The 21,039-nt window shown below is 44.1% G+C and overlaps 1 protein-coding gene across 2 annotated transcripts in view; it reads right to left on the reverse strand.

Moving 5' to 3' along the window:
- The window catches only part of CCNYL1 (cyclin Y like 1), a 46,564-nt gene extending 33,500 nt beyond the window's left edge, over positions 1 to 13,064 (reverse strand). For both annotated transcript variants that reach the window (XM_033230506.1, XM_033230505.1), the window contains exon 1: positions 12,452 to 13,064. In XM_033230506.1, the coding sequence (XP_033086397.1) occupies positions 12,452 to 12,671 (220 nt within the window). In that variant the 5' untranslated portion in view covers positions 12,672 to 13,064. The remainder of the gene's footprint in view (positions 1 to 12,451) is intronic.
- Positions 13,065 to 21,039: the final 7,975 nt, after the last annotated feature.

A 21,039-nucleotide genomic window follows, 5' to 3' on the forward strand; every position in this document is an offset into this window, starting at 1 on the left:
TACATGAACATAATTTTGGGACTTCCTGGTTAAAAAGAAGTATGAATCATCCATTTTAATAGTACTGCCAGATCACTAAAAACTTACATACCTAAACCAATTGCTTTATTCTCCGTGGAAATTCCTTGACTGAACTTTATTAAAATGCTTTTGGAGAAAACTATTCTTATGTAAAAGACCCACACAAAAATTACGTTTAAAGTTTTTCCACATCTTGAAAAGACGACGTGAAAATGTTAAGCTACTTGGAAAAATAAAATCATTTGTGCACAAACTGACAGGCAGAGACTTTCACAGCTGCCTCTACCTAAAGCTTCTTCTTCTTCTTTTTTTTTTTTTTGACAGAGTCTCACTCTGTTGCCCAGGCTGGAGTGCAGTGGTACAATCTTGGCTCACTGCAACCTCCACCTCCCAGGTTCAAGCGATTCTCCTGCCTCAGTCTCCCAACTAGCTGGGACTACAGGCATGCATCACCATGCCTGGCTAATTTTTGTATTTTTAGTAGGGACTGGGTATCACCATGCTGGCCAGGCTGGTCTCAAACTCCTGACCTTGTGATCTGCCCCCTTGGCCTCCCAAAGTGCTGGGATTACAGGCGTGAGCCACCACACCCAGCCTCTACCTAAAGCTTCTAAAAGGATTCCTGACTACCTCCTTTCGAAAAGAAAGCAAATATACTGCCACCATTTGAATCTAAAAAATAACTTAATGTTTACAGAAGAAGCCATATTACGAATCAGTACCCATGTCATGATAAATTTAAACAGGAATTTCAATGGAACTCCAGGAAAATTAAGTACCAAAATCAAAGAGGAGCAGGCTTCACACACTTACCACTCTACCCACCCCCACCCCCACCAAACCAAGATGTGCTACTATGTAATATAAATTTCTTAAATATAAGAAAGCCAAGATGTGCTACTGTGTAAATATAAGAAACATGCAAGGCGGCTGGGCATGGTGGCTCATGCCTGTAATCCCAGCACTTTGAGCAGCCAAGGCTGGCGGATCATGAGGTCAGGAGTTCAAGACCAGCCTGATCAATTCAGTGAAACCCCATCTCTACTAAAAATACAAAACAATTAGCCAGGCGTGATGGCGTGTGCCTCTAGTCCCAGCTACTCAGGAGGCTGAAGCAGAAGAATCGCTTGAACCCAGGAGGCGGAGGTTGCAGTGAGCCAAGATTATGCCACTGCCCTCCAGCCTGGGCAACAGAGTGACACTACATCTTAAAAAAAAAAAAAAAAAAAAATCCAAGGCAGCTAGTATAAAAGAAATGATAAGATACAGAGAAAAAAGCCAAATTAGCCCAAGTAACAAGCTGGCACTCCCTCAACTCAGGGGTTTTAGGGTGGACATGTGACTTACAGCTGGCCAATCAGTTACATTTCTCTTGGGACGTCCCAGGAACCAGAGGATAAAGGCAGGGCTATACTCTAGCACTGTGAGACAGCCAGGAGCTGCCACCCGTGGTTCCCTCTGCCATCATGAAGGGTGTCTTTTCAGGAGAGATCAACAGAAGAGCAGAACTGAGACAAGTTCTGAGATCACTTAATTCCTGGGTCAAGTAGTCCCTAATTGACTATGTGAATCCCTGGTTATACATTTTTTTTTTTTTTTAATTTTTAACTATTTTGAGATAGATTTTTTGAAATTGCAAGTAAGAGGCTTGGTTTATCAACAATACTGATGTGATCATACTAAAGGTGGGGATAGATAAAAGCCTCCAACTCATTCCTTTAATATCTTATGAACAGAAATTTGCAAGAGTCAAAATAATGCTTCATTTGCAAATTACAAACAAATTACAAATTATAAACTCACAACCATTACTTTAAGTTGCTTTCCTTTTTTTTTTTTTTGAGACAAAGTCTCACTCTATCACTCAGGCTGCAGTGTAGTGGCCTGATCTCGGCTCACTGCAACCTCCGCCTCCCAGGTTCAATTCTCCTGCCTCAGCCTCCCAAGTAGCTGGGACTCCAGGTGCATGCCAACATGCCTGGCTACGTTTTGTATTTTTAGTAGAGACGGGGTTTCACTATGTTGACCAGGCTGGTCTTGAACTCCTGACCTCATGATCTGCCCGCCTCAGCCTCCCAAAGTGCCAGGATTGCAGGCGTGACCACTGTGCCCAGCCTTAAGTTGTTTTTCTTATGCATGTTAAAAAAATAGCTCTAATCCATATACAACTTACGTCTTATTTTACAAATGATCTCCACTCCAATGGAGAATATTTACTGTGCAATGGATAAATGATGGTCCATCAAGTGTTACTCCTATACTCTACTCAGCCAATCCCATATTGTTGCGGACTTAGGTACTTACAAAGCTCTGCTCTTTGGAGGAAAACCTTCAATTTTATGGTATTTTAAAATTATTTTTAAAATCTCCTTAGGAAAGATTTTTCACAAAAGTGGGATAATCAGACCAAAAGGTCAGATTGTTTTCATCACTCAGTATATAGTGCTCAGTTGCTTTCTAAAGGAGTTAAGGGTGTATTAGGATATAATGCCACCAATTATATCAGTTTTAGCTTTGGATGCTTAAAAAAAATTCCTATTGATGTGAATGAGGAACATCACCATGGCTGTAACTGCCATTTATTTATTTGATACAATTTCCTATATAACTTGCACTAACAAATACCACACATTGCTATTTTACAGAATGGACGTTTAAGCCACTAGGCTGAGGCAGGAGAATTGCTTGAGGGAGGCGGAGGTTGCAGTGAGCCGAGATGGTGCCATTACACTCCAGCCTGGCGACAGAGCAAGACTCTGTCTCAAAACAAAACAAAACACTCCTAAGAATGTTTGAAACTAGAAGAAATGGTTTTTGATATCATGGTTAGGGATTATGTCTAAAATTGTATTTTAAGACCCACCATTTTTGTATTAGCAATTTAAATTGCAACTTAATTTGAAAGCATGATAGTATGACGGGGGCAAGCAAGACAAAAAAAATTAAATTCAGGTCTTAATATAAACACCCCTCAGGAGAAGAAATCTATAAGATCCACTGACATTGAACACTGCTTTCCTTGAATCTATCAGCCATCTCAATTTCACAGATGTTAATTAAAAATGTAAAAATATGGAACTTAGAATAAATGAAATGCATTATTAAAGGCCAAAAGTGTTAAAATTATGCAATTGTAAACTGTAAAGAAATGATTTTTCTTGTCAATATATTAAAGGGAGAGGGCAGCAACCAAGAAAGTAACTGACAGAAGCAGCATATTTCAGAGAAAGAGACTGATTTCAACATACTCATTTCAATATATCCCAATTAAACAGGAGATATCAGCAGTTTCTGGGCTAACTGCTGGGCATCTGTTTATTTAAAGGCTTACTGCATTTACTGACCTGCTCTATCATAATGCTCAATGTATTAGTCTTAGGTCCAAAACACAAACATTTCAAACCTCTCTATTATGATGTAAAGTCTGAGATTTTATCTAAGTCACACGTTCCACCCATCAGGTAAGTCTTACCTGATGGGTCTTGAGCTGCCCTGCCTCATCTGAGGTCACACAGTACAAAGCCAAGCTCCAATCTCATGCTCACTCATGCCTTGCTTCGGCTTTCCCAGCTTCTGACAATCCCAAATCTGGTTTCCAAGCCACTTCTCTACCTCCTTCTATGCCAGCGTTCACTCTTGCTTTAACTGACTTTTACTCCTCAATCTATGATTTAGTGATTGTGACTGAGCTGTGACACTTCATATGCTATACTATATCTTTCTCCCTTTATGTATTTCTGGGATTACAGGTGTATTTCTTAATAGCACTTAACTCCTTTTTTAGACTTTTAATCATATTTCTGGGTGGAGTGCAGTGGCTCACACCTGTAATCCCAGCACTCTGGGAGGCTGAGGCAGAAGGATCACCTGAGGACAGTTCAAGACCATCCTGGGCAACACAGTGAGACCCCCATCTCTATAAAAATTTTTTTAAAAGATCAGCTGGGTGTGGAGGCACGTGCCTGTAGTCCCAGCTATTTGGGAGGTTGCAGTGGCAGGATATCTTGAGCCCAGGGATTTGAGGTTACAGTGAGCTCTAAGGGCAGTACTGTGCTCCAGCCTGGGCAACAGACAGAGTTGAGACCCTGTCTCCTCCAGAGAAAAAAAAAATAAAAGTCTGGGTTATAAGTACCTCCATTTTTCATTATCCAATATTACCATTTTAACTCTAAAGCTTTATTAACTGAAAACAAGGTGGAAAAATGGCAGTATCCAAAGAAGCCCATGAGTCATTCTATAAATTCTAATCCTATACACCAAATATCTGAAATTTACATTCTTGATCTACCTAGCCTTTTATTTTTTATTTATTTATTTTTTTTGAGACGGAGTCTCACTCTACCGCCCCCCAGGCTGGAGTGCAGTGGTGCTGTCTCAGTTCACTGCAACCTCTGCCTCCGGGGTTCAAGCGATTCTCCTGCCTCAGCTTCCCAAGTAGCTAAGACTACACACATGTGCCACCACACCCAGCTAATTTTTGTATTTTTAGTAGAGACAGGGTTTCACCACGTTGACCAGGATGGTCTCCGTCTCCTGATCTCGTGATCCTCCTGCTTCAGCCTCCCAAAGTGCTGGGATTACAGGCGTGACCCACCACACGACCATACCAAGTCTTATCTTTTTAAACCTTGGAAAACGTAGTCCCAGCTACTTGGGAGGCTGAGGCAGGAGGATCACTTGAGACCAAGAAGTGGAGGCTGCAGTGAACCATGATCACACCACTGCACTCCAGTCTCAGCAACAGATAAAGACCATCTCAAAAACAAAAAACAAACTAAAAAACTTTGGAAAACTTGATTTACACCTCTCAAAGCCTGTCTTCTCATATGTAAAACAAGTATAATTCCTATACTACCTAACTCAAAATATAGTGAAAATAAAATGAAATGCAAGAGCAATTGCGATAGGCCAAGTGCAGTGGCTCACATCTGTAATCCCAGCATTTTGGGAGGCTGAGGTGGGCAGATCACCTGAGGTCAGGAAATCAAGACCAGCCTGGCCAAGATGGCGAAACCTCATCTCTACTAAAAATATAAAAATCAGCTGGGCATGGTGCCACATGCCTGCAGTCCCAGCTACTCAGGAGGCTGAGGCAGGAGAATTGCTGGAACCCAGGAGGTGGAGGTTGCAGTGAGCCGAGATCGTGCCACTGTACTCCAGCCTGGGCGACAGAACTAGACTTCATCTCAAAAAATAAAAAAGAAAAAAGAAAAGGCAATTGCTATATACCACATAATGCACAATAAATTACAAAACAAAGTTTTCACAAATTAAAAGCAAAAGTGAACAGTCAGCATTTATTGGAAAGCCCATACCAAAATAACATCTTGAGGAAATATGCACTTTGGCTACCCCTGAAATTAAGGGAAAAACAGTCTCACACCACCACCAAGAATTCCTTTCAGTGTGGTTGTTTTAAATAAGCAAATACATATTATTCATTACAGTAATGTAAGAAATAAATAAGATTACTGTACGTTCTCCTCCTTGTTTTTTTCATGTAACATATCCTGGATATCTGGTTATCACGCCATAGCCATAGCAATAAAGAAAGATTTTTTTTTTTTTTTTAGCAGCTCTATAGTTCTCCTCTGTGTGGATATAACAGTTTATTTTACCAGTTTCTAACTAGATATATTATTTCCAATATTTAGCTACTGAAAATAATGCAACAGAGCCTTATGCACATGTTATTTCATATTTATGGGGTATGCCTTCAGGATAAATTCCTTGAAGTAGAATTTCTGGATTAAATGCATTTGCAATGTTTGTGATTATGCCAAATTCCCCTTCACAGACTCAAACCACTTTGCATTTTCACTAGCAATATACGAATGCAACTCTCTGCAGCCACACCAAAGAACGTATTGTCAAGTTTTTGGATCTTCTCCCAACAGCAGAGAAGTCACAGCATAGTTTTCATTTGTATTTCTCTTAAGTGTGAAGCTGTGTTTACGGATCATCTGCATTTATTTTTCTGTGACTTGTCTATTCATCACTTTGTTACCTACTTTTGCAGCTAGTCTGTTTTTTTTTTTTGAGACAGTCTCACTGTCACCCAGGCTGGAGGGCAGTGGCACAATCACAGCTCACTGCAGCCTTGAACTTCCTGGGGTCAGGAGATTCTCCTGCCTCAGCCTCTTGAGTAGCTGGGACTATGGGTGTGTGCCACCACACCTGGCTAATTTACTTTTTATAAAGGCAGGGTCTCAGTATGTTGTTCAGGCTAGCCCCAGCCCCCTCCAGGGCTCAAGCAATCCTCTTGCCTCGGTTTCCCAAACTGCTGGGATTACAGGCATGAGTCACTGTCTGGTCTTTTTCTTAAACAACTGAAAATACTGGCTGGGTGCGGTGGCTCACACCTGTAATCCCAGCACTTTGGGAGGCCAAGGTAAATGGATCATGAGGTCAGGAGAGTGAGACCATCCTCACTAACATGGTGAAAACCTGTCTCTATTAAAAAATACAAAAAATTAGCCGGGTGTGGTGGCACGTGCTTGTAGTGCCAGCTACTAGGGAGGCTGAGGCAGGAGAATCGCCTGAACCCAGGAGGCAGAGGTTGCAGCGAGCCGAGATTGAGCCAGCCTGGGCGACAGAGTGAGACTCCATCTCAAAAAAAAGAAAGAATTAAAAATATTTCCCAGGCTATAATCCTCCAATGGTTTCCTATCACAACTAGAGTCTATATTCTTTGCCAAGGCCCACTATACATACATGGACTTAACCCACCATAGTCCTGGCATCCTTTTCACTCTTCTGCAGCCACCCTATGTCTTTCTGTCCTTTGCCAAAAACAAGTTTGCTCCCATTCAAGGAACTCCAAAGTAACTATCCATCTGCATGGACCCCTGGCTCTCGCCAACCATCCTCACAAGGCTCCCTTCTCACTTTTAGGACTGCTCACAGGTCACTTAAGGAGAACAGCCATCTTTCATCCCCACAACCCCCATGTAACTGTCCTCCTCCCCAATCCATGACCCTATTTTACTTTTTTCCCCAGCACCTCACCACCTAACATTCTTGATTATTCATATATTATCTATCCCTAGCTCCCTCTAGAACATAAGGATCAGAGTTAGAATGAGGCTCTGTCTTGTATACCACTGTTTGCCCTGAATCTGGAACACAGCCTGGCCACCTAAAGGTACTCAATAAACATGTTTCAGCACCCCCAAAACTAGTCAAGTTTCTCCCAGTTTTCCCACATCTTTTAAGACTTCTTCTAACACTCTCTCAGCATCAAATCTTTTAAAGTGGTAGCTATTCAGAATTAAAGATGCAAGATAGGCTACCAAGAAACAAAAAATATTAAATGATGAATTCAAATGTCCAGGAAAAAGTCAACGCTAACTCCAATTTGGCATAAGAACATTTAATACTAAAATATCTTAACTACAAAAATGACTCAACCCATAGATTTAACTTAATTCTATAGGGAGGTACAAGGCATCAGTCATCAAAATGTGTTTTGGTACCCTTGAAATCAAATGTAATGAGTCTGTGTATGATGTTACTATAAAAGATGCCCATTCATAAAGGACAGGTAAATAAATGATACTCCAACCATCTGATGGTACACTAAGCAGTTATAAAAAGGCATGCGACAGAGCAGGGTGCCCTGGCATGGAAAGATATACTGGAGCACTTTCTGGATGGCAAGCAGTGGTTCAGGAATTTATGACATTATTTCACTGCTATAAGTTATGAAGCAGCTCATACAGAATGATCTCATTTTTCTAAAATAAAATGTTATATGCATATGCGTACAAAAAAATCAAAAAGTCAATACCAAAATATTAATCAAAGTTAACTCAGTATTCTGAGTATAATCAATGACTTTTCTGTATTCTCCGAGTCTTTTACATCAAACATATCATTATTCAAAAAAGCAAAAAAAAAAGGGGGGACTTAAAATAGCTACTGGAAAGAGGAAAGATCTGTTGCTCAGAGGTTTTTCCACATCACATTGCCAATTCTTTCCCTACCTTCACCCATCAAGGGAAGGGAATAGAAAGGGTCACTCCAGAGAGCGCCTTTAGTCAGCAAATTAGCAAAGCTCCTAATGTCAGAACATAAAAGGCGCTATGAAAAGTCGAGAGTATTAATAAAATTGGACAATAAGATCTTACTATCTTGTGCTACTGATACTACCGTCAGTTATGTTAGACATACATTAAATAAAGGCATGGTAGTAGAAAATACTTTTGAGTCTATCTGAAATGTTTAGTAGGTTCTTAGGAGCATCTCTTTGAAACTGCTTGACCAGACCAGGCGTGGTGGCTCACGCCTGTAATCCCAGCACTTTGGGAGGTCGAGACAGGTGGATCACCTGAGATCAGGAGTTCCAGACCAGCCTGGCCAACATGGTGAAACCATCTCTACTAAAAACACAAAAAATTAGCCGGGCATGGTGGCACACACCTGTAATCCCAGCTACTTAGGAGGCTGAAGTAGAGAATCGCTTGAACCCAGGGGGCAGAGGCTACAATGGTGAGCCAAGATCACGCCATTCCACTCCAGCTTGAGCAACAAGAGCGAAACTCCTTCTCAAAAAAAAAAAAAAAAAGGCTGGGCGCAGTGGCTTACGCCTATGATCCCAGCACTTTGGGAGGCCAAGGCGGCTGTATCGCTTGAGGTCAGGAGTTCAAGACCAGCCTGGCCAACATACCAAAACCCCATCTCTACTAAAAATACAAAAATTAGCTGGGCATGGTGACACACGCCTGTAATCCCAGCTACTCGGGAGGCTGAGGCAGGAGAATCACTTGAACCCGGGAAGCAGAGGTTGCACTGAACTGAGTTTGCGCCACTGCATTCTAGCCTAGGCAAGAGTGAAGCTCTGTCAAAAAAAAAAAAAAAAAAAGAAACAGCTTGAAGAACAAAGCCGAGCAAAATTTATGTATGATTTTTGTCTAAGTAACAAAAATAATTCTTCATTGTAGAAAAGCTAAAATTATTTTTTGTTTTTTTTGAGACAGAGTCTTGCTCCATTGCACAGGCTGGAGCGCAGTGGCACAATCTCAACTCACTGCAACCTCTGCTTCCCAGGTTCAAGCGATTCTCCTGCCTTAGCCTGCTGAGTAGCTGGGATTACAGGCGCCTGCCACCACGCCCAAATAATTTTTGTATTTTTAGTAGAGACGGGGTTTTACCATGCTGGCCAGGCTGGTCTCGAACTCCTGACCTTGTGATCTGCCCACCTCAGCCTCCCAAAGTGCTGGGATTACAGGCGTGAGCCACCACGCCCAGCCAAATGTGTTACATCTAAGTAAGAATTTCTGTTTCCAGGGAGACTGATATAAAATTGTCTGAAATAAAGACACTAAAAGCAAACTTTCAATGTGTCTATACTTTATATTTGGTGTTCTGGCCATGTTTCTATGGAAACTTATGAATAATAGGCAAATGCCGAAATTGAGATTTCTATTATCACTTTATTGAATGCCACAAAAATAAATTGAGACAAATTGAAATAAAAATGTAACTGTCATACTAATACACAACGGTAAATTCTGTGGTTACAAATTCTCTTTTTTCAACTTTTCTGATTTAGCACTCCTTACCATCATCCTTTTTTGTTTTTTTTTTTCAGACGGAGTCTGGCTCTGTCGCCCAGGCTGGAGTGCAGTGGCCGGATCTCAGCTCACTGCAAGCTCCGCCTCCCAGGTTCACGCCATTCTCCTGCCTCAGCCTCCCAAGTAGTTGGGACTACAGGCGCCTGCCACCACGCCTGGCTAAGTTTTTGTATTTTTAGTAGAGACGGGGTTTCACCGTGTTGGCCAGGATGGTCTCGATCTCCTGACCTCGTGATCCGCCCGTCTCGGCCTCCCAAAGTGCTGGGATTACAGGCTTGAGCCACCGCGCCCGGCCTCCTTATCATCATCCTTAATGCTTAATGCCTGGCACTTTACCTTCCCTCTTGCCAGCTTCCCCTAACATCCCTCTGTCCAGGGCATTCTGAGCTTCAATTCACAGTTACCAGAACAAACTCTTCAAATGTATCAACCTGTTTATTTGATGGGTATATTTAGGCCATTTTGTTACCTCTACTTTTATTCTTATCCACAGAAATGAATGTATAGACATAAGACGGAGCCAGACAAGACGGCACACACCCGTGGTCCCAGCTATTCAGGAGGCTGAGGTGGGAGGACTGCTTGAGCCCAGGCCAGGAGTTCGAGGCCAGCCTGGTCAACACAGTGAGACTCTTTCTCTTAAAAAAAAAAAAAAAAAAAAGAGATGTAAATGTTGCCTTTGAATCGTGTAAAACAAACTTTGAAAGGAACTAATCAAGACCGAAGTAAGTTCTCAAATACAGGACTACTTCATGGGTAAAATACATGATGAATTCCGGATTTTTAAAAGTTTTTAAAGAACTGAACTTGGCATATCTCATCTCCATGTCAGTCTGAGAACTGAGAACCTCAGTTCTGTTCAGTGGCCGTCTTACATAGTCATTTCAGATATCTAACTCTTCATTTCTTCATTAGCAACACAGGGAATATACACAGGCCTTATTTTGGAAGGGCTAAATTAAATGTACATGAAAATATGTATTTTCAAGTACACTGGGTGAGAGCCTTATTTGTGGCTCTCACCCAGCACCACCCATCCATCTACTAACTGGTGTGTAAAATCACTCAGAGGCTTACCTGGAACCTCTCTAAGAGAGCATTAAGTTTTCACAAGTACTTACATGCTTTGTGTATAAAGGTACAATCAATTAACTCACATAATACATTTGTTCATTCTTTCACAATGTCTGAATATTCCACAAGGTGAGTACAGTAGTTCCCAGTTACGAAGGCATGTCCACTATGAAGCTTAATTATTATTTTAAAGAAATTAAGAGCCCAAGCAAAGTTTAAATAGAAGAGTTCTAACATTTCCTCTATAGTAATGAAATCTCTGGCATTTAAACGAAACAAATGAGCCCACTGGATTTAAACATCTTTATGTTACAATGTTTTTCTACTTCAAAGAAATTAGTTTTTATTCAAGAACCACGCCGCTGTCCGGAATTATTTTTACCTAATCTCTTTCCAAAATTCTAGAGGCAAAAAACTAAACGTTTCCTCTCTCCTTACCCCTACCCCAACGGTTTAGACTCTGACGAACTCCAACATTCTCATCTTTGACCAGGATTCTACTGGCAGGACTGGGAGGAAGGAAGGGGAGCCACGGAAACAAACACTTTTGAGCAGGCAGCGTCTAGCATTTTAACTTCCAAACCATTACATTATAAATTAAAGTCTAAATTTATATTTTGTCTCTTTTGAAACTTCTAACCATGAACCACCCCACCTCTCTTTTAGAACAAGGAGGTAATGAAGTCTGTTAAGTCACCGGAGAATGGCTGGAGATGTATTTGTCACCGTGGGAATTTTCAAGCAATCAGAACTTGGTGGCTAAACTCTGAGTTAAAAACAACCACTAGGCGCGATGGCTCACGCATGTAACCCCAGCACTCTGGGAGGCCGAGGTGGACTGATCACGAGGTCTGGAGTTCGAGACCAGAGATGGTGAAACCCCCTCTCTACTAAAAATTCAAAAATTAGCTGGGCGTGGTGGCGCACGCCTGTAATCTCAAGTTACTCAGGAGGCAGAGGCGGAAGAACCGCTTGAAACCGAGAGGCGGAGGTTGCAGTGAGCAGAGATAGCGCCATTGCACTCCAGCCTGGGCGGAGGACACAGCGAGATTCCGTCTCAAAAAAGCAACTTTTCTGCACCACTGGTAATAACCTCTCACACCCTTCACAGTCATTTTACTCCCCCCCCCGCAATTTCTTTCTTTCTGTGTTCAAATTATAGTTGGAAGGAATAAAGCAGCTTCTTCCAAGCCGACTTAACCTATTAGGAATACAATATAGTGTCTCCTATGGCAACCTCTATTTTGAGTCTAAATAAGAAATTCCCAAACATCTGGGTCTAAACTGTCGCGGGCATCAGCTACCTTCACGGATGGGAGGAAGGAACAATCAGACCCTTACCTGGTTCCTTCACTTAAGTACCATCTGGATGGGTTGAGGGAATGGGATGAGTACTCCCAAGTTGAGGTATTTGAGTTTCCACTGAGAAAAGGAAAATATGCCCCAAAAGTCTTAGCAAAGTCCCACCAGACAATGAACAGAGCTACAAACAAGAAGGGCGGCGGACTAGAGGGTCCCAAGCCGGCTTGAGAGAATGGAAAGAGGGAGCAATAACTGGGCGTTAGGGTAAGGAGGAGGGAAAGAAACTGGCCAGACGCAGCAGGGAAAGAATAAAGGGTGGGGACGCGAGGCAGAGACAGCCTTCGTCCCAGAGCCCAGCCCCGGGAAAACCCGCTACCGGCAGGAAGGAGCCCGAGGCAGCAGATGCCTCCCGGGGGACTCTGGGGGAAGCGGCGGGCAGTGGTGAGCCCGAGGGCGGATGGCATCCGCCGCCTCCTTACCTTCGGGCATCTCGCGGTCGCTGATGTGCTGCAGGTGGTGGCCCTCGCCCTCTCCGAAATCCAACTCGGCAGGCTCCACAGCAGCGGGCGCTACCGCCACCGCGTCCCCGGACGCCGCCTCGTAGATGTCGGACTCGCAGTACAGCTCCGTCGACCCCGCGCGCCGGCCCAGCTTGGGGCTGGCATTGGGGGACACGCAACAGGTCAGCGTGTTCCCCATGGGGCGCCTCCGCTCCTCTCCGCCGCCACCGGCGCCTTCGCTCGCCCCCTACTCCGCCGCCCTCAGCAGCCACCCCCTCCCCCAACAATGGCGCGGCCGGCACCGGCAGCCCCGGGCTACGCCGGGGCTGCACCGCGCAAGCTAGCGCCGCCTCGTCCGCGGTTCGCCCGCCCGCCCGCCCCGCGGCCCGGCCCCGGGCAGGGCTCGGGCCTCGGCCGCACCCCCGCCGCCGCGCTGCCACCGCCTCCCCAGAGCTGACTCGTCTGCGAGGGCGGTGACCAGCCCGGCTTATTTAAAAGGGGTGGGGAACACAACAAGCGCCGTGAGGCGCAGCCACTGCCCAGAGAGAGCGAGGCTGGAGCTCCTCCTCCTTCCGCCGCCGCCTACCGATTGAGGGCCGCTGGCCCTGGCCGCTGCCTGCCAACCGGAACGCGACCTGCGGTCACCTGGTTAAGAGGAACCAATCATGCTCAGAGTTCCCCCTCCGGCGCCCGCCTCGAAGCCAGGCACGTGACCCACTGCCCCACCCCCGCCTGGCAGCTGCCCCGCCCCTCACGCCGCCAGCCCGGACTCCGATTTTCATTCATCGCTGGCTGCTGGGAGCTTTCCCGTCCTGCTGGAAGCGCACGGGCATTTGTAACTGGAAGCTGAGTCAATGATCTCTGTACAAAGCCGTTATTAGTAAAGAGTGCATTCCATTAGCAACTCTGTTTTTCCGAGTCTGACAACTTTCGTTTGCTCACTGAACTTGGTTACACCCAGATTATTAACTGTTCTTGTAACTAAATGCTCCGCTCCTGTCTTCCAATGAGCGTTACTTTTCACCTGCAACGTGATCATAGCAACCCTGGAGCCCTGGTCCTACTCTCCATAAAGAGCTGTGGCTGTGGGTCTTGAATGAGACTCGAGGACACGTCACCCTTCCACTTCCTCGTCCATAAAATAGGGACCTAACTCGTCCCTGCCAACTCTGAAATGCTGGGACTCACCAACTGCCTTTTCTTGCCTGTTTCTCCCCTCTAGGCAGGGACTTCCAGATTTCCCTTCTTGTACTAAAAACAGCACATAAAGCACGATTTTCTCACGCAAAACTGAGAACCATGCAGTGGGGTACCACAGTCTTGATTCCGTGAAGATGGATAGTTACCATTTGGCAAGCACTATGTGCCAGTGTTCCAACTGTGGTGTATTTATGTAACCCTTAAAAACAATCCCGGCCGGGCGCGGTGGCTCACGCCTGTAATCCCAAAACTTTGGGAGGCGGAGGCGGGCGGATCACGAGGTCAGGAGATCCTGACCATCCTGCCTAACATGGTGAAACCCTGTCTCTACTAAAAATACAAAAAATTAGCCGGGCGTGGTGGCGGGCGCCTGCAGTCCCAGTTACTCGGGAGGCTGAGGCAGGAGAATCGCTTGAACACGGGAGGAAGAGGTTGCAGTGAGCCAGATCAGGCCATTGCACTCCAGCCTGGGTGACAGAGCAAGACTCCGTCTCAAAGAAAAAAAAAAAATTGTCTGAAATCCTAGGAATGTCATTAGATACCATTTTGGATGATCTTGTAGACTTGAGACGATGCCTATTTTAAGGTACAAAATAATGCCTGCATTTAACAATAAACACACACAAAAATAGATATCTATGACCTTGAAAATTGAAGAATTTAAAAGTTGCTAACCAGGAAGATATTGGGAAGCATTGTTATGGAAATAGATTTTAAAACATTCTGAATGAAGGGAATATTCGAGATAATTAAGAAAAAAAATTCTATTCTATAACAGTGGCAAGTCTGGGAGAGCAAAGGGAGGCAAGTAGGAGGAATGTGCTTTGAATTAAGCTAGAGTTTGATTCTGTCAGAGAAGCTGAGACTTTATATAGGTCCAGAGTTAACTTATACATTTACTATCCATTCAATACCTGAGCTCTTAGCACATGTCACATACTTTTTAAGTGCTGGGGATGTTGCTTTCACCAAGATGAAAAAAGGCTCCTGTTCTTGCAAAACTTCCAGTAAGGGAGTCAACAGACAACATTGGCCATCACCTCCACCTTCATGGCCTAGGATGGCTATTGATCTCCAGCTATTGGATCTTCATTCCAGACAGCAGTGTGGAGGAAGGAAAAAAGAAAGAAAAATTTGGGGGGGCCGGGCATGGTGGCTCACACCTGAAATCCCAGCACTTTGAGAGGCTGAGGGGGGTGGATCACCTGAGGTCAGGAGATCGAGACCAGTCTGGCCAACATGGCAAAACCCTGTCTCCATTAAAAATACAAAAAAAAAAAGGCTGGGCACGGTGGCTTACACCTGTAATCCCAGCACTTTGGGAGGTCCGAGGCATGCGGATCATGAGGTCAGGAGTTCAAGACCAGCCTGGCAAACATGGTCAAACCTTGTCTCTACTAAAAATACAAAAATTAGCTAGGTATGGTGGTGCCTGCCTGTAATCCCAGCTGCTCGGGAGGCTAAGGCAGGAGAATTGCTTGAACCAGGACCATGGAGGTGGAGGTTGCAGTGAGCCAAGATCACACCACTGCACTCCAGCCTGGGTTACATAGCGAAACTCTGTCTCAAAAATAATTGCAAAAACATTAGCCAGGCATGGTGGCGCCTATAGTCCCAGCTACTCAGGAGACTGCGGCAGGAGAATCACTTGAACCCAGGAGGTAGAGGTTGCAGCAAGCCAAGATGGTGCCACTGCACTCCAGCCTGGGCAACAGAGCAAGACTCTGTCTCAAAAAAAAAAAAAAAAAAGAAGAAGAAGAAGAAAAAGGAAAAAAATTTGGAAAGCCCACATAACATAGTGCTTACAAATCACTGGCTTAAAGCCTAGTCACATAGCCATACCTAGCCGCAGGGGAAGCTAAAAAAAAAAAAAAACATAATCATATAGCTAGGGTGACTAATACAAAAGGAAGAAATGGATATTAGAAGGCAACTAGCAGTCTCTGCCACATTCTGTAAGGAAAAATTAAGGAAGTTTCTGTTTTAAACCAGAATAATAACAGGCCCGGTGTGGTGGCTCATTCCTGTAATCCCAGCACTTTAGGAGGCCAAGGCGGGTGGATCACAAGGTCAAGAGTTTGAGACCAACCTGGCCAGCATGGTGATACCCCATCTCTACTAAAAATACAAAAATTAGCCAGGCATGGTGGCACGTGCCTGTAATCTCAGCTACTTTGGAGGCTGAGGCAGCAGAATCGCTTGAACCCGGGAGGCAGAGGTTGCAATAAGCCGAGATCGCACCATTGCACTCCAGTCTGGGCGACAGAGAGAGACTCCGTCTCAAAAAAAAGAGAGAGAGAGAGAAAGACTAATAGCAATAAAATTTCATAGCCCTTTGCAAGAGTATGTGAAAAACAAGGAATTTGTAATGATCGTTTCTTAAGCTAAGAAGACAGAAAAAGTGCAGAAAGGATTAAACTATAGAACGAGACTTCAGGTTAGATGCAAGAACAATTTTATGACAGTCAAGAGATCAGGGATATACAGTATATTGTGTGTGTGTTGTGACTAATTGGTTCCATCTCAGGTATCATAACTAGTTCTTCTAATATAATAAGATTTTGTGTGTAAGTTATATGTCCTTTTTTTCTTGGCAGAGAGTCTACAGTTATCATCATATTCTCAAAGGTAACTCTTAACAAAAATTTTAAGAATTACTGTTATGCCTAATATGATGTGGAACAGCTCAACTTCTCTCATTCCTGATTTCAAAAAATTCCAATCTGGATTTTTCAGTAAATTGGGCATACAATGGTGCTGGTACCTATAATTTAGTAAACTGCCCAATTCTTCTTCCACTTATCTCTTTTCACTCCTTCTGAACTATTCACCTGCCTTCTCTCTTCTACAGCATGTATATTTGTTTCTGCCAAGTGAGTCAGTTGAGATGAGAAAGCTAATTTATGTGAAATTATGCTCTGGAAAAAAAAAAAAAATGGGAAGGGTGTTATTTTGCCATATCACCAGGGCAGATAGTGCTTATTGGACAGGTCAGTTCTTGCCCCAAATTTCCACTGTGATTACAGTTCCAAACATCAGGGTATTTTATGAGACAAAATCTAGGAAAGGCTTGCAGTTTTAAGAGAGACTAGGAGCTTCCTTTTGCCTTCTTGGGCTCTTTACTCTTCTCCGCCTTATAAACTGGTGTATTTGCTTCCAGTTTCATTTTCCTAGGTGCTGTGAAAGGTCTAAAATCTTACTCAGCCTTTTCAGCCCGCTGCTAGACTTCCTCAGATCACCTCCCAGTGGGGGTGGAAGATCCTTTTTTTTTTTTTTCCAGAAGTGTCTGTTCAGGCTCCTGGTTTTCTAAAGCAAATGCCTGCTCTACTCCTAGTTCCAGTGACTATAATAACATGTTGTTTGCAGTTAACTAGTTTTATAAGAGAGCTGCCATCTACACTTGCTCAGGAAATAAACTTACTACAAAATTAATCTTGGAACAACACAAGTATAAATACATAAACTAGCCAGGTCTGGTGGCTTATGCCTGTAATCCCAGCACTTTGGGAGGCCAAGGTGGGCAGACCACTGGAGGTCAGGAGCTCGAGACCAGCCTGGCCATCATGGAGAAACCCCATCTCTACTAAAAATACAGAAATTAGTCGGGCATGGTGGCAGACGCCTGTAATTCCAGCTGAGGCAGGAGAATCTCTTAAACCCAGGAGGTGGAGATTACAGTGAGCCAAGATAGCACCACTGCACTTTAGCCTGGGTGACAAAGCGAGAATTTTGTTTTGAGACGAGGTTTCGCTCTTGTTACCCAGGCTGGAGTGCAATGAATGTCACGATCTTGGCTCACTGCAACCTCCACCTCCCGGGTTCAAGCAATTCTCCTGCTTCAGCCTCCCAAGCAGCTGGGATTATAGGTGCCTGCCACCATGCCTGGGTAATTTGTTGTATTTTTTTAGTAGAGATGGGGGTTTCACCATGTTGGCCAGGCTGGTCTCGAACCCCTGACCTCAGGTGATCCACCCAGCTTGGCCTCCCAAAGTGCTGGGATTACAGGCATGGGCCACTGCGCCCGGCCAGCTGGAACCACTTTCTTGCAATGGCTTAACACATTCCCTCCAGGTTATTCTAGTAGCCTTTTTGACAGCTACCTTCTCAAATCAATCTGACATTAGAAAGGCAAAACTGGAGGAGGAGGAGGAGGAATTGCATTAAACTTGACAGCAGGGAAAAGTTTGAAGAAGTCTTTTGAACCAAATTTGTCCCCTAGAAACAAAGCTCATAGATCTTAGGACGTCATCTTTTACTCGTGATGGCTCTGTTGCCCTGTTGTTAAGACAACTCTATTTTTATCCTCACAGCATGCAGTCTACCCTTAAGTGCCTCTAGGAATTTTCTATCAGAAGGCATTAGGACAGCAACCTGGATGGATATAGGGCCCAGGAAACTTGTCTTAAGCGATATGTTTGTATAGAAAACACATTAAAACAAATGAACAAACAAAATACCTACTTAGATTGAATTTTATTGGGAATAGGTCCTTGTCTCCTCTGTTGAGCACACCTTGCTTCTGTAAGGTGCTTGTTTGATGAGTCTACCTTGAATAATGCCACACACTCCATGAGCTGTTTCTTTTCAACACACAGATGAAACAGAATACTTTTTTTTTTCTCTTAGATGGAGTCTCACTCTGTTGCCCAGGCTGGAATACAATGGCACAATCTTGGCTCACTGCAACCTCCGCCTCCTGGGTTCAAGCGATTCTCTTGCCTCAGCCTTCCTGAGTAGCTGGGACTACAGGTGTGCGCCACCACACCCAGTTAACTTTTTTGTACTTTTTAGTAGAGACGCGGTTTCACCATATTGGTCAGGCTGCTCTCGAACTCCTGACTTCAAATGATCCGCCCACCTCTGCCTCACAAAGTGCTGGAATTACAGGCATGAGCCACCGCACCGGGCCATGAAGACTCTTATAAAAAAAAATTCTGGCTATGTAATCATTGCTTTGCACAGGAAAGGAAAAGAAAAGCTCTGAGCTCACAGGAGCAATTGAAGCCAGAGTGTCCAAACTGGGCCTGTCCTGTTCTTTGCAGCCATAGTGTTAGCTCCAAGATCCAAAGAGTTGGGAACTCAGTAGCTGCCCAACTCTGGCCATCCGATAAACCTCTACTCAGTCTTTGAGCCTCAGAGTTCCTATACATTTCTTTGATTCTTTCAAGGCTGTGAGATTCTGCATCTTCAAAGCAATCAGTCCCTTCTCCAAACCCTTACAATAGAGCAACATTGTATTACAGTGTATGCTAATTGTTTACTTGTCTGACACCCCCATTGAACTAGGAACTTGCTGAGATCAGAGCTAATTTAGTCATTTTTTAGTATCTCCCACACTAACTAGCTTGTAGTACTCTCAACAAACTTTTCCTGAATGAATGGATAAATAGATGAAAAAGTTGAATTGACAGTACTAACAATCACAATTTGAGAACTGTGTGCAATGATTCCTTATTTTGTTCAGTATTTCCTATTTTTTTTTGAGACGGAGTCTCACTCTGTCACCCAGGCTGGAGTGCAGTGGCCGGATCTCAGCTCACTGCAAGCTCCGCCTCCCAGGTTTACGCCATTCTCCTGCCTCAGCCTTCCGAGTAGTTGGGACTACAGGTACCCGCCACCTCGCCCGGCTAATTTTTTGTATTTTTTAGTAGAAACGGGGTTTCACTGTGTTAGCCAGGATGGTCTTGATCTCCTGACCTCGTGATCCGCCTGTCTCGGCCTCCCAAAGTGCTGGAGGCCACCGCGCTTGAGCCACCGCGCCCGGCCTTTTCCTATTCTTTTTTATGCCTCGGCTTCTAATTTCTATTCTCCTGTTGCATTTAAAAAAAAAAACAACCATTGTATAAAGCTCATGAGTTCGGGTCAGGAAATTAGGCAGACCACTGTAGGGGCTATTCATCCCTGCTCCGGGATGACTGGGACCTCAGCTGGAGTGGACGTAATGATTGGACCTGGCTGAGCCTGCTCTTCTGGGGCCATATGTCTGGGGTGTTCGCTCTGGCTACAGTGGGATTCTTCCACTCTTCTCCAGATCACATCCCCGAGACTGAAAGTTTATGATAACTTGCAAATCAGGTGACTAGCCCGTGAAGGCTGGCACATGTGGGACTGGTTGCATATTCCCCATAGCATGGTAATCTCAGAACAGTCAGACTTCTTACAGAATACAGCTATCTAATCTCAGTGTGTTTCACTTCTCCAGGAAACATGAATCTAAAAACATGGGGCAAGTAAAAGAGGTGTGGTGAGCAACATTCCTTCCAGTGAAGGGGGAAAAAAACCCCGAATCTCAAAACCAGTTTCTTCACTATTGTGACGTTCATCCAGATCATCGCCTTACAATGGATTATGCTAAAATTACTGTAACCAAATCTAAATCTTATGCACTATCTGACATCCAAAGAATCCCATTTTTCTCCTTGCCTCTGAGTTTGTTTTTTTTTTTTTTTTTTTTTTTGAGACAGAGTCTCGCTCTGTCGCCCAGGCTGGAGTGCAGTGGCGCAATCTCAGCTCACTGCAACCTCTACCTCTACCTCCTGGGTTCAAGTGATTCTCCTGCCTCACCCTCCCAAGTATCTGGGACAACAGGCATGTGCCACCACGCCTGGCTAATTTTTTTGTACTTTTTGTAGAGACAGGGTATCACCATATTGGTCCGGCTGGTCTCGTACCCCTGACCTCAGGTGATCTGTCCGCCTTGGCCTCCCGAAATGCTGGGATTACAGGAATGAGCCACAGCACGGGTCTATCATTGCTACTTTTAACTAGCAATTACCATGTGAATGTGTACAGGGTATTGCTTTACATGATTAACTAATACCCACAAAAATCCCAGGGTATGGTAATATGAAAGTCCCTCAGGAAACCCTCCACCAAGACCAAAGACCTGCCTAACTCCATCACATAAGAATTTCCCTTCTCTTAGGAAGTGGATGGAATGAGCAGACTGTGTGCTATGGCCTGTTTTTGAAGCAAGGTATGCCCAGGTCTGGGTGCCCTTCCCCAGAAGTATCTGCAACATCTGTAAACTCTGCTTAGTGCTCTTTTGGGTAGAAATCATACTCTGCTAGCATTTTATGTTTCTATAAAAGAATAAGGAGCAACCTGCCCTTCAGAGTTCTCAGTGAGGTAGAAGGGCCACAATTAGGTAGCAATTATGATTAGGTATCTATATAGAGGAAAGGAACAAACAGGGTCAGAAAAATAAATATTCCCTATTGATATCCTAACAGGGCCTTGACTGAAAGCAAAATAAACACAGAACAAGCAATGCAGCTTCTGAGGCTCAAGACAATTTGGATAATTAATTATAATTAAGAAGTAATTAATAATGATTTGGATAATTGATGGTCTGCTCCCTTCAGGCT

This window comes from Trachypithecus francoisi, unplaced genomic scaffold (assembly GCF_009764315.1).
Source record: "Trachypithecus francoisi isolate TF-2019V2 unplaced genomic scaffold, Tfra_2.0 Lachesis_group13, whole genome shotgun sequence".
NCBI lineage: Eukaryota > Metazoa > Chordata > Mammalia > Primates > Cercopithecidae > Trachypithecus > Trachypithecus francoisi.